Raw genomic sequence first — 14312 nt, 5'->3', positions numbered from 1 at the left:
GAGGCAGGACAGCAACGACTTATTCCTTATTAACGTCCGCCATAGTTGTTGTTTTTCTTTTGGCTTGCGCGTCTCAGGATGCAGAATAGTGACATTTGTTGAGAAAAAAACAGGATTGGGTCACTTCAAGCTGCAGTGTGAACGTAGCCTAAGTTGAGCTTCCTTTGTGTTGCAGTTATCTTGTGACGATAGTGTTGGCTCCCATTGCTGAATAAACTTTTAAATCAATCCAAAAATGGCTTCATTTCCATTGGTATTTCCGTAAACAGAATGTTGTTGTGTGACGTCTACGTTCTTCTACGTATGTGGACTGCAGTAAAGTCGTAAACTGTTCACACATAAGTCTCATTGCGGTCATGTTTAATTAGTAGTATGAACAACCACACACAACTAAATAAATAAAAATGAAAACTCTGAATTGAGCATCAAGACCTGCAGTGCGAACTTGGCCTCAACAGTCCCAGAGTTTCACAGAGAATGCTTTTCAGGATAAATCTCCAACTTCAGCCTTCACAAATGGCTTTAAAGAGAGCAGAAAGATTTATTAGGATTAACTCCCAAAAGACGGTAAATTATGCATGCACACCCAAATTACCTGTCAGGGGCCATTCCTGCTGGGGATACAGCCTTATAGTGAGGTCTTGGAAGAAGACTGCCAATAACAGAAAACACCTAATCTGCAGACAAAACCTTGGGCAGCAACTGGGGATGATTTTTGGTCATTTTTGGTCATTCCTTATATGCTCATGTGGATTCACAACGTTTTTGATGTGGGAACAAAAATCATTGACTTTTCCCTTCAGTTAAAGGACGTAAAATAGACCAGAGCTAAAATTACAAGGAGTCGTGAAAAGAGGGTAGAGATTAAAAATGAGACTTCCTGTGAGCAACGCGATCCATTTTCACATGTTAGAGAAGCTGCACACTGCAACTGGGTGTGAAACGAGAAGCATAAATAAAACGTGAGTTTGAGGAATAAAATGTAGGGTTGTGTCTGGGGTTTTTTCCCCCCTCACATCTGATGCGCTCAACTCTCAAAAATGCCTCTTTAAGGCTATTTAAGTGACTTTGAAGTAAGGGCAGGCGATACAAACTTAAAGCTTTATTGCGATATTTTGGGGTACCATTGTGACAATAAATTAATAATATATATCGCGATAGACACATTTATACACATCAGTATCAACAGATAACACATCTGAAAGATTAGTCAATAATTTCAGAAATGCACAGAATTCTGGGAGATGTGGCACCGACTAACTTCCTCACTCTTTGGTTACCTAGCAACAACCTGTTTGTAAGAAGCAGTTTAAAGTCCCCCAACCCCAAACTTTGGTTACCTAGCAACGACCTGAGTTGAGTAACTTGCAGTAGTTTATGGTTTCTCATAACTGCTTAAAGATAAAATACAACAGTGTGGAGTGAAAACTGTGGACAAAACAGTAAAGTTTCAAGGATTTAAAACAAAAAATTAATGAAAAACTATTTAAATCTACTGATCTAAAATGGTTATATCAAAGGACTATTTTATGACTCTTATTTTAGTCCCACAAACACAAATACTGCTCTTAAAAACTATTTGTAATATGCTCAAAGAAGTCACTGAATTAACTCCATTTAATCATATTATCAGAATTATTGAAATCTATTGACGTTCTCATGGAACAGTGGAAAAAACAGTAAAAATAACAATCCTGACAAAATGTGGACAGTTTTTTAAAACATAATTTGGAATTTATGACGAGAAATCTAAATTATTACTATTCTTTTGACCTGTAATTACTGAAACATCGATGTGTACTGATGATTTTGATTTACCAATTTCTCAAGTTTTGACTTTATTATTGTGATTTTACAATGTAAAGCACTTTGAACTTTGAGCACTGCCTTGTTGTTAAATGTGTTATAAAAATAAACTTGATTATCAAATAATGAATGAAAAAATTAGGCCTCCAAGCGGTAGACATATGTTGAATAATTGTTCCTGTCTTTTATGAGGTTTCCATCAGTTTTAAAATTCATTACCAAAGACAAAGCATTGACATTTTTATGCCATGGAAAATATACTTGTTCATGGGCTTGTAAATCATATTTGAATATGTTTTTCATTTATTTTTGTATAACTGAGTATATTTGAATTTAGACGAGATTCCAGCATCAGATTAGAAACTTTAAGGCTTAACGCCCTCATAAATAAATCATGTGAAAGACATATTTTTCCTTGGTGTTGTCATATTTTCTCCAGCTACTGATTTTATGAAGCACAAACTGATGTTACGATTGAATAAATTTAGCCTGAAGCTTGTGGATATAAGAGTATTCTTGTGCTATAATCTGCACGAAGTGTCACGAAGTCCACGCTAACTGCAGTTCTCTCTCTTCACAGAAACCTAAAGGACACGAGTGAAAGGAAATACAATGCCTGTTCTGCCAAGGCTACCTTCCAGCTTATTTCCATAATTCACAAGTCATTCCGGACATTTCCCTGCCGATTGGATACCATGATAGGCAATCAAGCTCTGCTCCTGTTGATGCTCTATTTCCTGTGGCCCAGTACTGCACTGCCTTTCATTACTGGGAATATTGGGAATCTGTTTGGGATGCCAGAGAGTGATGGGAAGGTTCTTCAGCGTTCCAAACGGGGATGGATGTGGAATCAATTCTTTCTGCTCGAAGAGTACACAGGAAATGACCATCAATACGTTGGCAAGGTAAAGTGTCCAAGTGCATTGTCTGCAGAGTAATTATAGCTGGTTTAGCTTGTTGGGCTAGTGTTTGATGTAATTGGGAGGAGATGGATGGGCTGCCAGAAGTCTTGATTGTTACGGGCAGAGCTAACTGGAGCAATCAGATCCACATGAGTGCATACCAATGGCCTCTCTACCTGCTTTCCAGCACACTCCTAATCCAGTTAAAAAGTACAGTTATACTTAAAATCAAGCTTCCACTCATTCAACACTGAAGAATATCATCTGGTTTCTACTATCCATTTCTCTCAGGGTATTAAAGTATAAGTTGGAGAAAAGTTACATGTGACAGGGTTCTTGAAAATGCTTGAATGTTAATTAGGCATTCATTTCTGTATAAAGTCATTTATACAAAATTATTGTTTCAAGCTTCACAGTTTTGTAATAAAGTGCAATCTAATGCTTGATGAAAAGCCTACATTTGGAAAATGTTTACAGTCGAAGCTAGATACTCAATGAATAGATATATAGTCTTACTATCTCAAGTTAAATTAAACTAAACTTTTCTTCTTTTATGTCAGAATCACTCAAATCTACGTAGCGGTTTTCAGGTTTTATTTTATAAATATTTTTGCCTATATTGTCTTTTAGTATTTAATTTGAGCAGGGCTGTTAAATAGAGAAAAGAACAATGTAATATGTTGTGAAAACTTTTTTTTTTTAAATTGTAGTACAAAAAGTTCATAGGAAATTCACCAGTATTTCACCCTTTGTCAGTTAGCTTAACACACATGCGCAAAATCCGCTAACATTAGCACGAGTTAGCATACAGGAATATGTCCCGTTTTATACAAAAACATTCATCAGATACCAAATAATGTGACTCAGTAGTTAAATCATATCTTCAAATCTTAAAAGTCAACAACATATATCGATTAGAAGACATATTTACTGACCTGTGACAGAAAAGATGAGGCATACATGTTGAGCTTCTGTTAGCATTTAACAGGAAGGTTTATTCTTCTGCGTGTGTCCATAAGCCTTTTCTATGCAACCAATGCGACAGACGCACCCTAGTGGCTGGGTGTGGAGTAGCACCGGATAACTGAAATTAACACCTGGATCTCTGACTACCTCACAAACAGACTACAGATTGTGAAACTGAAGGATTGTGTGTGTAACCAGGTGGTGAGCAAAACAGGAGCACCACAGGGAACTGTACTCTCACCACTCTCTACACTTCAGACTTACAGCACAAGTCAGACTTTTGTCATCTACAGAAATATTGAAATGACTCTGCAGTCATCGGGTGTATCAGAGATGGACAAGAAGCTGAGTACAGAGATCTAGTTGACCGTTTTATGGCATCTTCTTGAAATGAGATGACTGTAGGTTTCAGGAGAAACAGGGTTACATCTAACCCTATTTTCATCATGGGAAAAGAAGTGGAGGTGGTTGAGGACTATAAATAGGTGTTCGCCTGGACAACAGCCTGGACGGGAGATTTTTTTGAGGAAGCTAAGATCAAGGTTTGCAAGGTTTGAGATTTTAAAAGGCTCAACAAGGCTGGTTCTTTAATGGGGACGACTGGAGGTGACGACGCAAAAAAAACATTTTTCATAAAACTAATGAAATTATGGACAACCTTGACCATGCTCTTCATGAGACTGTCTTAGAAAAACAGTGTGTCTTCGGTAAGGGAGTTCTGCAGAGTCGTTATAATACAGACCGCTACAGGAGATCTTTCCTGCCAACAACTTTCACTATCTACAATAACTCTAATACGAGTTACAACAAACATTTAATTTTTCTTTGGGATCAATAAAGTATTTTTGAATTTGAATTCTGATTGGTCAGAAGTCAACAACAAAACACTTGTCTTTTCCAGCAGCCATTGTACTGTACAAATCAGAGGTAAAACCAACTGACCAAATGTGCTGCAGCTCAGCTTGGGTTGCCAAGTAACGGGCTGGTCTTTGCGGGGGTTGCTAGGTGACTGGCCAAGGTCACTAGGTGAGAGGGCAGTGTCTGCTGAGTTTTCTGAAATGGCTACTTTTCCAGACACGAAAAAACAAAAACTTGTTTTTTGGTGTCTGCACTGCTTAGAAGCAGTACAGACTCAAATGGAAATGTACAAAAACGTACAAATTAGCATAATACGTCCCCTTTAAAACTGTTTTGAAGGGGGCATTCTCTTGACCAGAAAAATGAGAATTTGTCTTTGCAGTGAGGTCTTCATAGGTCAAGAACTTGTTCCACGAAAAAATGTACTTACTAAAAGTACGATAAGGAGGCTGGACACATTATCAGCACGAGATTCAGCTTTGAGATCCAATTTAAGGACTACAACCGATCCGAGAGAGTTTTGGGACAACTCTTCTCATCTTCAGTCCCGGAGATCAGAGTGGGTCCTGTCAGCTCACCGGCTCACCGTAAAGACAGGCAGCATGGTGGAACGCCGCCGTTATCAACTCGGAGAGGGAAATGAGGCGACTGTCAACACCCAATTTTCTCAGAAGAAGGCTTGCTTTCATCAGGCACCTCAGTCTCCGGAGAAAACAAGTGTCTCGTGAAAGGGTTGAGTGGAGAGGGGTGGGGGGATGACAACTTCCTCTGCAGAAACTATCATCCTGATGTGGGTGAGGAGAAAGGTGCAGCGTATAATAAACAGAAAAGAGAGACAAAATGGAAAGGAAGAAAACATATCAATCAAAAAAATATATAAATTCACTCTCTGATATGTGATGATGCAGCAAAGCAGCTGCTGTGAAGTATAAAAGGAGCCATCCGGTGAATCATCAATGACTTTTCCTTTTTTCCCCAAACTCTTTGATGCCTGTTGGCATCCAACTTTCGTGGCAATCACATTCGCCGTCTCTGCGCTCTCCTTGTGTCTAAAGTCATTAAACTGTCAGAACTTCATGACGGTTAAATAATTTACAGGTGGCGGTGCTGGTGAAGGCTCTGTGCTTCGTGTTTTACAGGCGGAGGCGTGGCGATACGCATCGGTAAATCTAACAACAGCCACAATCTTCTGCCGGTGACAGAGAAACAGAACGACTTCATAGAGGAAGCACGAACACAGGAAGAAGCATATTATTTCACTGACAAGTTCGATAATAGCAAACAGGGCGCACTTTGGATTTAATTATGAGTCTATTCAATCTCTTAAAACATTATGACTCATCTTGAACTGAGGAGTATTCTAATTTTGACTCCATTTTCTGATTTCTCCCAGTGGCTATCACCTTTCAAGGCAGCTAGATTGTGAGATTCTCGAGATCACGATCACAGAGAATCCACTTTACCTCTCCAAGCTGTAGAGAGCACTTATAGTGATGCCTTTGTTGCAACTTATTCAGATTTATTATCTATATGGGGTTTTGAATAGGCATCACCAATAATACACATGTAATCTACATAAATCACAGCAGACAGTCTTCTAGTCCACAACAGAATACATTTTATTTTACTACTTGTTTTCAGGTCTTTGTAGTGTAGAGCTACAAAATAAAAAATAAAAAATGAGAACAGCCTGTTGAATATTCAATGTTACATTTATTTACTGACATAAATTTTTTTTTTTTTTACATATTAAAAGAAGGTCAATTTTGAGTCAGGAAAATGAGCTTGTGTTCACTTTAAAGAGTCGTTCAAATGATACTTTTTTAGAAACGAAAAGCCATTTTATTTTAATATAGTTTTATTTTAATTGTTTTTATGGGTGAAGTTCACAAAAAATTAAGTTAAGTAAATAACCTCGGTATGATCTTACACAAAAAATTATACGTATAGTTTAATAAAATATAAAAATTCAAAATATGTCAAATACCCATGTAGTTTTTACAGTTATGTGCAGTAACGTGTTAGTGTTATTTGTAAAATAGAAACAAAATAAATGGAAAATGTAACAAACAGAGAAAAAAAGTGGTCAGTGGTTTTTCATATTTACCATTTACCACTTGAATTTCAGGATGACCACCATTTTTAAAGATGTCCGCCATTCTTTAGCAATATTACCCATTTTCATAACTTTATGCTACATCATGTGTATAATATTGGTCATCCTACCCATACAACATTAAAGTAATGATATGTAGCCGAATCAGAAACGAGGACTTTGCTGTTTGCGAGTCTCACACCAAACGTCAAATGGAAGAAGACGAAGACGAAGACGAAGAAGAAGAAGAAGAAGAAGTGTGGCTCAGACTGATTAGCGTTAGCTTCCGATTAGTGAACTCATCTTTTCGGTTAGCTGTGCCCACCACTGGCAGTAACTAGTGCCAATTTTAACGCAAACATATATTCTCCCTTACAACCACGGCGGCCATTTTGAAAAATGTGCAAAAAGATCAAGAAAATATTTTTGATTTCCATGATTTAAAATATATGGGCTATGATTTAACACCAAACACATTTATCTAATTGCACATTTTATTGCAATTAGATAAAGATACACTTTCCATGACAATCATGACGGCCATTTTGAAAAAAAAAAAAAAAAAAAAGATCAGGAAATCCAATTCCTGTTGGTCCAATTATGTATAAAATACATAAAAAGTACTTGTTTGTCTGGCAGATTATTTCAATTACAAGATGTAAGTGAAGTAAGTTGCCAGTGAAGCTAGTACTTTTCCCATCAATATTAATTATTGACATAAAACAAGCTCTGATATCGTGCTGAAACGTTACATGTAAGTTAGTTTTGTCTTATTTGAATTGTGCTAAGATATTTCCACTAGAAACTAGACCAAAAAAAACTCTGTAATATTTTGTGCTTTTGCAGTATTTGACTTTGACCAAAAGGCTTGGGTTGGGGACTTTGGAGTAAAGGTGAAAGACTAAAGATTTATCTGGAAAGTCAATTATCTAAAATTGACTTTTGGCTCATTGTTTGGATGATTTTATAGAAACTTTGTACTTTTAGCGTCAAGACTTGAACTTGCCCTCAAAGACTGTAAACTTGATTAAGAGAAGAATATGAATTTGATTCATTACAGTGTTATTTTTAAGGAACATCACGTCTTTCCTTCGCCCGTAATTGCCCATTACATAATTGACATAAATTATACATTACATACGTTGTGTAATTATATAATCACAAAGTCGACTGCAAGAAAGAAAGAAGCGAGACAGAAAAAAGAAAGTAATGAAACTGCGAAAGAACTCATGTTTTGTACAAAGCTATCAAAGCCTTGATGGTCTTCCACATAAAGATCACTTAATAGCCTTTTGCAGTGCACTGTGGGAAACCTTGTTTATTTCACATTCAATCAAACCTCTCCAATCAGCCTTTGCACGCTCGCTAACTGTCACTTGAGGTTGATTTCTTGATTATGGCAGTGAAACTAGATGTAAAGAACTGTCAGTCTTTTATAGCCCTCTGCTCAGCTGAAAGGGAAAGCGGTGCACTGCTGCTCCACAATAATGCTTATCGCAGCGTTCAAAAGACTCGCCGTTTTCAGGCTTTTGCGTGCCGAATGCTGCTGACAGATACCAGAAAATGACATAGACAAACAATTACTCATTCCGTTTGTAGGATTTGCAACCTTTAACCCTCTGCTTTGTCGCAGCTGTCGTCGTGATTAAAAGAAGCACGGCGTATCTTTTGGTCCACTCATATCCTATGCAATCAAGTGCAAAACCACCCTCCCATAAGAAGAAAAAGGAAGAAAAAAATCTCATTTTAACATACTTTGAGAAGGCCATTAGTGAGTGTGAGCACTGTGCTGTCTGCAGCTGCGGTGGCCTACTTCTTAAGCGAGGCTGTGAAGTGTGAACACTTGCAATGCTGAGCAATACAGCCGCAAACTTTGGATTCAGGAGCACTGGAGTGGTGTGTTTGAAGTGAGCTAAATCCTATTAAATTCTTGGTACACTGCATTGTGCTGTGCCTTGTAAACAAAATGTGCTGGCCTAAATTAAAATATTCAAGGTAGCTTGCTTTGTTGTGCTAATATTTGGACAATAAGCATCCAGGGGAATTCGGAAAGGAAGGCCTCGTTTGATAAATTTTTGCGTAAGTAATGGAAAATCGTAAAGCGCATTAAGAGATACGGCGAGCTGCAACTTTAACCTGCAGATGTGACATTATAGCACAGTAAAGAAACACAGCCCAGGTCTTAAAAGGCGCAGGGAGAGAGAGGAGAAAGAGTAATTATTCTGCATCCATTCTGTGCTCTATTTTGCTATCTCCTCTTTGCAGCAGCGAGCAATGCTTACCAGAGACCTGACAAGAATTGCCAATGATTTTTTCCTGCTTTACTGACAATTCCTCAGTGTTTGTGCAAAGCGATTTAACTCATCAAGGCTCTCCTCTGTGCTTCTGTTGTAAGGCCTTGAAGAGGCTGTGTTTGTGCAACGGGGCCTTGGAAGACGTGCCGCTAAGTCTCTGCAAATATAGTGCGGATGTGCTAACATTTGATTTTCTAAGGGGAGGCTGTGCAAAAACACTTTGTGCCACGCTTATTCAAAATTACCAAGGCGTTTTTTTCCAAGCTGTGCAAACTGATATAGATTTAAGTCATGAATATAGATTCACGTGTCAGAGAAGAGCCACACACTTTGGTTTGTAGCCTTTAAAGCGAGGGAGTTTTGAGTTTTTGTGGTATTATTGGATAAATCTGTGTTCCTGGCACATGTTGAAATATTTCATGCTATCACTGTTTGCACAAATGTTCCTTGTTTGCAGAAGCTCTTAGTGAGAAATTTAGCAAGCCAGAGGACAGAAACTGGTTATTACCTAAATGTTTGGCGTTCACTAATCAGGCTACTGACAGGTGACATTAACAACAGAAAATCTCTTCATCATGGCAGCTGTTAGCCGTTAGCAGGTCGGCTAAGTCAGGCAGCAAAATAAGGCTGGCAGGGTTCCAACCCAAGCTAGAAAAATCTGGAACTTAATGATATTTAAATCCATTGGCAGGTTCCACCAACTCAAATTTAAAACTATTTAAGACCAGAATGAATGGAATTTAAGACCTGCGTCCTGGTAATAGATGTAAAAAAGCGAGCTAGCTTGCTACATGCTAGCTAGCTAGCTGTAGCCTCAACCGCCTCGATTCACAGCAGTTCGGCTAGGCTAATATGTCACACTCAGACATTTTGTCTGCACAAATTGTGGAGCATGTAGCAAAATAATCTGCAGCAGATTTTCTAGATTTTTTTAGATTCATTATTTATTTTCTAATATTAAAATCCATTTGTCTATATACAGGGTTTCTGCAGGTTTCACCAACTTAAATTTAAAACTTTTTAAGATGATCATTAATTAAATCTAAGACTTATATATCCCACTAAAAAGCTAGCTAGCTACCAAGGGTGTGTTAGCAGCTAGTTAGCGTTAGCCTCAACCACCTTGAGTCATAGCAGCTCGGCTGTGTCATAACGTGAGGATACGCTGGATTTATTATGTTGTCCTGTTGCTCAAAATTGGCTTTGCTGGTAAATATGTGTCTTCTACTTTTAGAGTATTTTTTAAATTTTTACAAGTGCATTTTGCACTTGTAAAAAGCGTGTGAGTATTTACTGATCACACTTGATCACATTTGTTAGAATATTTGCACCACATGCCTGAAACGTTACTGCTTTACAAAGAAGCTGCATCCATTTGTAGCCAAAGCAAACATTTATTGTTTTGGGCCCAGCTTGACGCATCGATCTTTGATTTGACCACTAAGCCTACGGTGCAATGATGACTAAAACCTTCATGTAGATGAACATGTGGTACCTGTGCAGCTGTTCATGAGGTCAGCTGCAGGAATTTATCAATATTTCACATTTGTTCAGACTTTTTTGAGTTTTGGAAAAGGAATAAACTCTATCCTGATCTTTAGTGTTTAACCATTTTGTTTCTATTATTTTCCACCAAATCTCTTTGTCTGCAGTGCATTCTTAATGATAGACCCGACACTTTGTCGCATGTTCAGTTTCTTTTTATTTGTGGCAAATTGCATCCACCGGTTAATCAGTTGCTGAGAAACTCACTAGCATCTTTAAATATTTTATTTAATACAAGCAGCATTATAACTGCAGTCAATAGCTGTGTTCCCATTACAAATGTTTGCAGAGTTAGGCTATAAAATAATATCCCAAACTTTTGACGTCTCATTGAATCCATCATCTGGACATGGAAAGACGACATTAAACTTTCTTTGTCATGTTAAAAAGTTCATTTGGGTGTGAAAACTTTCACCAACACTATTTAAAAATACAAGTTTCTCCAAAGACTGATGGATGTTTTTAAGGAAGCATGTTTGCTCCGTTGGTAAAGTACAGGCGTCTTTGATGGCTGCTTGTTTGTTATTCTCATATTCATTTTTATTTTACAGGATTAGCAACACAGACAGGGAAATATGGTAATGATCACATAAAAAAAACCAGTGCAAAATATAATCAAAAGCTTTAGAGGGAGAAAAAAAGGCAACTCCTGTGGTCTGAAATTCTTCTGGCCTAATTAAGAAGAAGTCTGAAGAGTCCCAGTTCTGAATAACGTTGATGAAATATGTTGCTCTCATGTTGCCGAGGAGATCAGCGTCCTCCTACACGCAATACCCAAGATAAACATTTGGTTTCAAAGTAGAGGATGAAGGATTACTGTTGAATTATGAGTTTTTCAGAGGGAGAAGGTGCTTCTGTGTTTGTTTCTCATTTATTTTTATGTGGTTTGCATTAACAAATACTGCATACTGTTGCATTTCTAGCGCCGGTTAATTTGCAATTCCTGTCCTCCACATTTTTTCCTTTTATCTGGAATGAGAAGCCTATTTCGGGGGCAAGAAATTCATACGAATACTCTCCTACCTGCTTAAATTGTCCCATAAATTATAGTCAATAACAGCAGGAGCTTTTACATCCATAGCATCCCACTTTAAATCCTTGGTTCACTGGCCTAAAGCTCAGGAGGGAATTCAAATTCACAACAATGAATAAGTAAACATTCAAGCTCACTGATATTCTTCTTTAATAGACTTGGAATAATAGGGTTCATCTGCATGAAATTTTCTTCAAAAACAGAGCCAAATCCCGCGTATACTGCTCATTTGAACTTGACGGCGTCTTGTTTTCGAACGTCGTCCTCGTTCTCTAATGCCTCCCTGGGAACGGCGGCGGCCCGGCTTGGCGTTGCGTTTTTCTGATTTCCATCCAAAAGTTGTGCTGTTGGCATCGCTCCTTCCACACGCAGGAGAAAAAAAAATAATTACTTCCCCGCGCAGCATGCAGGCATTAATATTAATAAGCTGCCGAGGTACACTCCGCGTCCCTAACTCCTTGTCATTTAAAATGTGAGCCCATGAGATAGTGCTCTAAATATATCTGCTGACAGATCCAGCGCAGTAATGAGCTTGAATCAAGTGTCTGTCACAATATGGCGCCATTACTCCTCGCCGACACCGCCAGGCTCCTCAAGGTGATCGATGGGTCAGAGGTGACTAATTTTAGCAATTGTTGCTCTGGGTCAGATTTTCCTCATTTTTTTTAAAAGGCCCAATCTGGGAGAGAAATCGGAGCATAAATTGACCTTGAGTAATGAGCGATTGCGCCCTCGCCGCAGTGGGAGGCGAAGATTTAGAGACCGAGACCGATTCCTTGGTGGGTTTACATCATTATTTCATCGCTCACAAGGGGTTTCTATGGAGCCTTAATGCACCACCATGAAACAGCTGAGGAATATTCGAAACGATTTGAAAGGACGTTAAAACATTTGAATTAGGCATGAGTCGCATGAATTTCTGATGATAACCAAGATTATCAGAATACCGTAAGTAAAATAAGTGAAACTTTAATTAGATAGCACGTTTTCAGGTCCTAAACCAAGAGAAAATTAGTTTTGGCACGATATGTGTGTGTCAAGCCCAGAACAAAAGGAAAAGACACTAATTTTGACATTAAATTGTAACATTTTATTGAACTAAAATGGAACATTTCCAGTTTTCTGGGCGTCTGTTTCAGATTTGTGATGCATAAAAACTGAATTCTGCTTTTCCATGTTTGGAGGCCTGAGTGGTCTGGAAGGTTGATACAACAAGAACAGATTTTTAATGCATTTGGTGCTAAACCACTGAATAATTCATAAACTAAAAGAAGAATTTAAAGTCTATTCTCTGAGCAACAGGGAGTCATTGTAAGAACTTTAAAATTGGAGTAATGTGCTCTATTTTTGTTTTTTTTTATAGGCAGATCTGTGAAGACACTTGTACAGTAATTATTTTGACTAAAAATAAATGCATGAACAAGTTTCTCAAGATCTTCTTTGGAAATTAATGCTAGAAATGTTCTCCAGGTGATAAAAGGCTGACTTTGTAATCGTCTTTATGTGCCCTGAAGGTTCAAGTCCATCATTACACATTAGCTGTCGCTCACGACCAGTCTCTCTTTGGGTCCAGGTTTTGGCACTGTGCCTTATAACTGCTTCAAAATAACAGCGTGGAGGGAAAACGGGACAAAGCAGGAAAGGTCCTACAGCCTCGTTACGCCACTAGGCTGCACGGAAGAGGACCAGGGTCACTGAAAAAAATAATTCTGACTTTTTTCTCAGAATTATACATTTTTCTCAGAATTCTGAGATTAAAGTCAGAAATCTTTTTTTCCAGTGGCACTGATCCTCTTCCATAAGTTTGGCAGTATTTCAAATACTTATACCAAGAAACTAAGAAATAATTATCAATACTGACCGATGTAATATGTTTATATAGTGTTAAGTTTTTCAGCCACATTGTCCAGCCCCTAAACCAACTTTGCTTTAAAAAGAGTGGAAAAATAAAACTTCCACAACTAAAACTTCCACCTTTCAGTCAGACAGAATTACTTTCTAAAGTTTGTTCTCTGTATTGGACAAACTTGTCTTCTGATTTCCAGCTGCACTCCAACGCGGACAAAGGCGACGGCACCGTGAAGTACGTCCTGACCGGAGACGGGGCTGGCACCCTGTTTCTGATCGACGAGAAATCCGGAGACATCCACGCCACCAAGCGGCTGGACCGGGAAGAGAAAGCCATGTACACGCTTCACGCCAAGGTCCTGGACAGAAACACCAACGCAGAACTCGAACCCGACACCGAGTTCAACATAAAGATCCACGACATCAACGACAACGCGCCCAGATTTGACAAGGAGGTGTACTACGCCAGTGTCCCTGAAATGTCTGAAGTCGGTGAGTCTTTGGTTTGGTTCTGAGGGAAAATTATTTTTACTACAATGTACAAAACATGCAGATTCATGCAGATACACGGTCCCAGTCTGAGGAAAGTCACTACAAAGCATGAATTCCTGAATAGGGCGGAAAATCTTATTTTCATAATGTCCTCTTATTTTTAGAGTATACTGAAAGTTTGTGGTTATGATTCTGATTGACAAATATTGCTGTTTTTGCATAAATTGCAATTACTTTTTCTGTATAAATTTTTTATTGTGCTGCTGGTTCCATTATCTAAAAAATATATATTCTCATGAACAAGATTATGAAGAAAACAGCAGTTTGTGAAAACACACCGGACATTAGCAAATATTGTCCAACGTAAACATCAGGTTGACTGATATTTATGGCAGCATGTTATGGTCAATGTTGACAGAAAAAGTTAATTTTCACCAAAAAACCTCAGATGGAGATTAATCTCAAATTTTCTA

The 14312-nt window shown here is 38.2% G+C and overlaps 1 protein-coding gene across 2 annotated transcripts in view; it reads left to right on the top strand.

Moving 5' to 3' along the window:
- The first annotated feature begins 2426 nt into the window (after positions 1-2426).
- LOC106921145 (cadherin-10-like) overlaps positions 2427-14312 on the top strand; it is a 29968-nt gene continuing 18082 nt past the window's right edge. For both annotated transcript variants that reach the window (XM_014992632.2, XM_088001412.1), the window contains exons 1-2: positions 2427-2711; positions 13545-13839. In XM_014992632.2, the coding sequence (XP_014848118.2) occupies positions 2502-2711; positions 13545-13839 (505 nt within the window). In that variant the 5' untranslated portion in view covers positions 2427-2501. The remainder of the gene's footprint in view (positions 2712-13544; positions 13840-14312) is intronic.

Source organism: Poecilia mexicana, unplaced genomic scaffold, assembly GCF_051168715.1.
Source record: "Poecilia mexicana isolate PSO_F unplaced genomic scaffold, ASM5116871v1 scaffold_20, whole genome shotgun sequence".
Classification (NCBI taxonomy): domain Eukaryota; kingdom Metazoa; phylum Chordata; class Actinopteri; order Cyprinodontiformes; family Poeciliidae; genus Poecilia; species Poecilia mexicana.
Note: the sequence above shows the minus strand (reverse complement) of the source record. Positions and strands in the feature narration are given on the sequence as shown.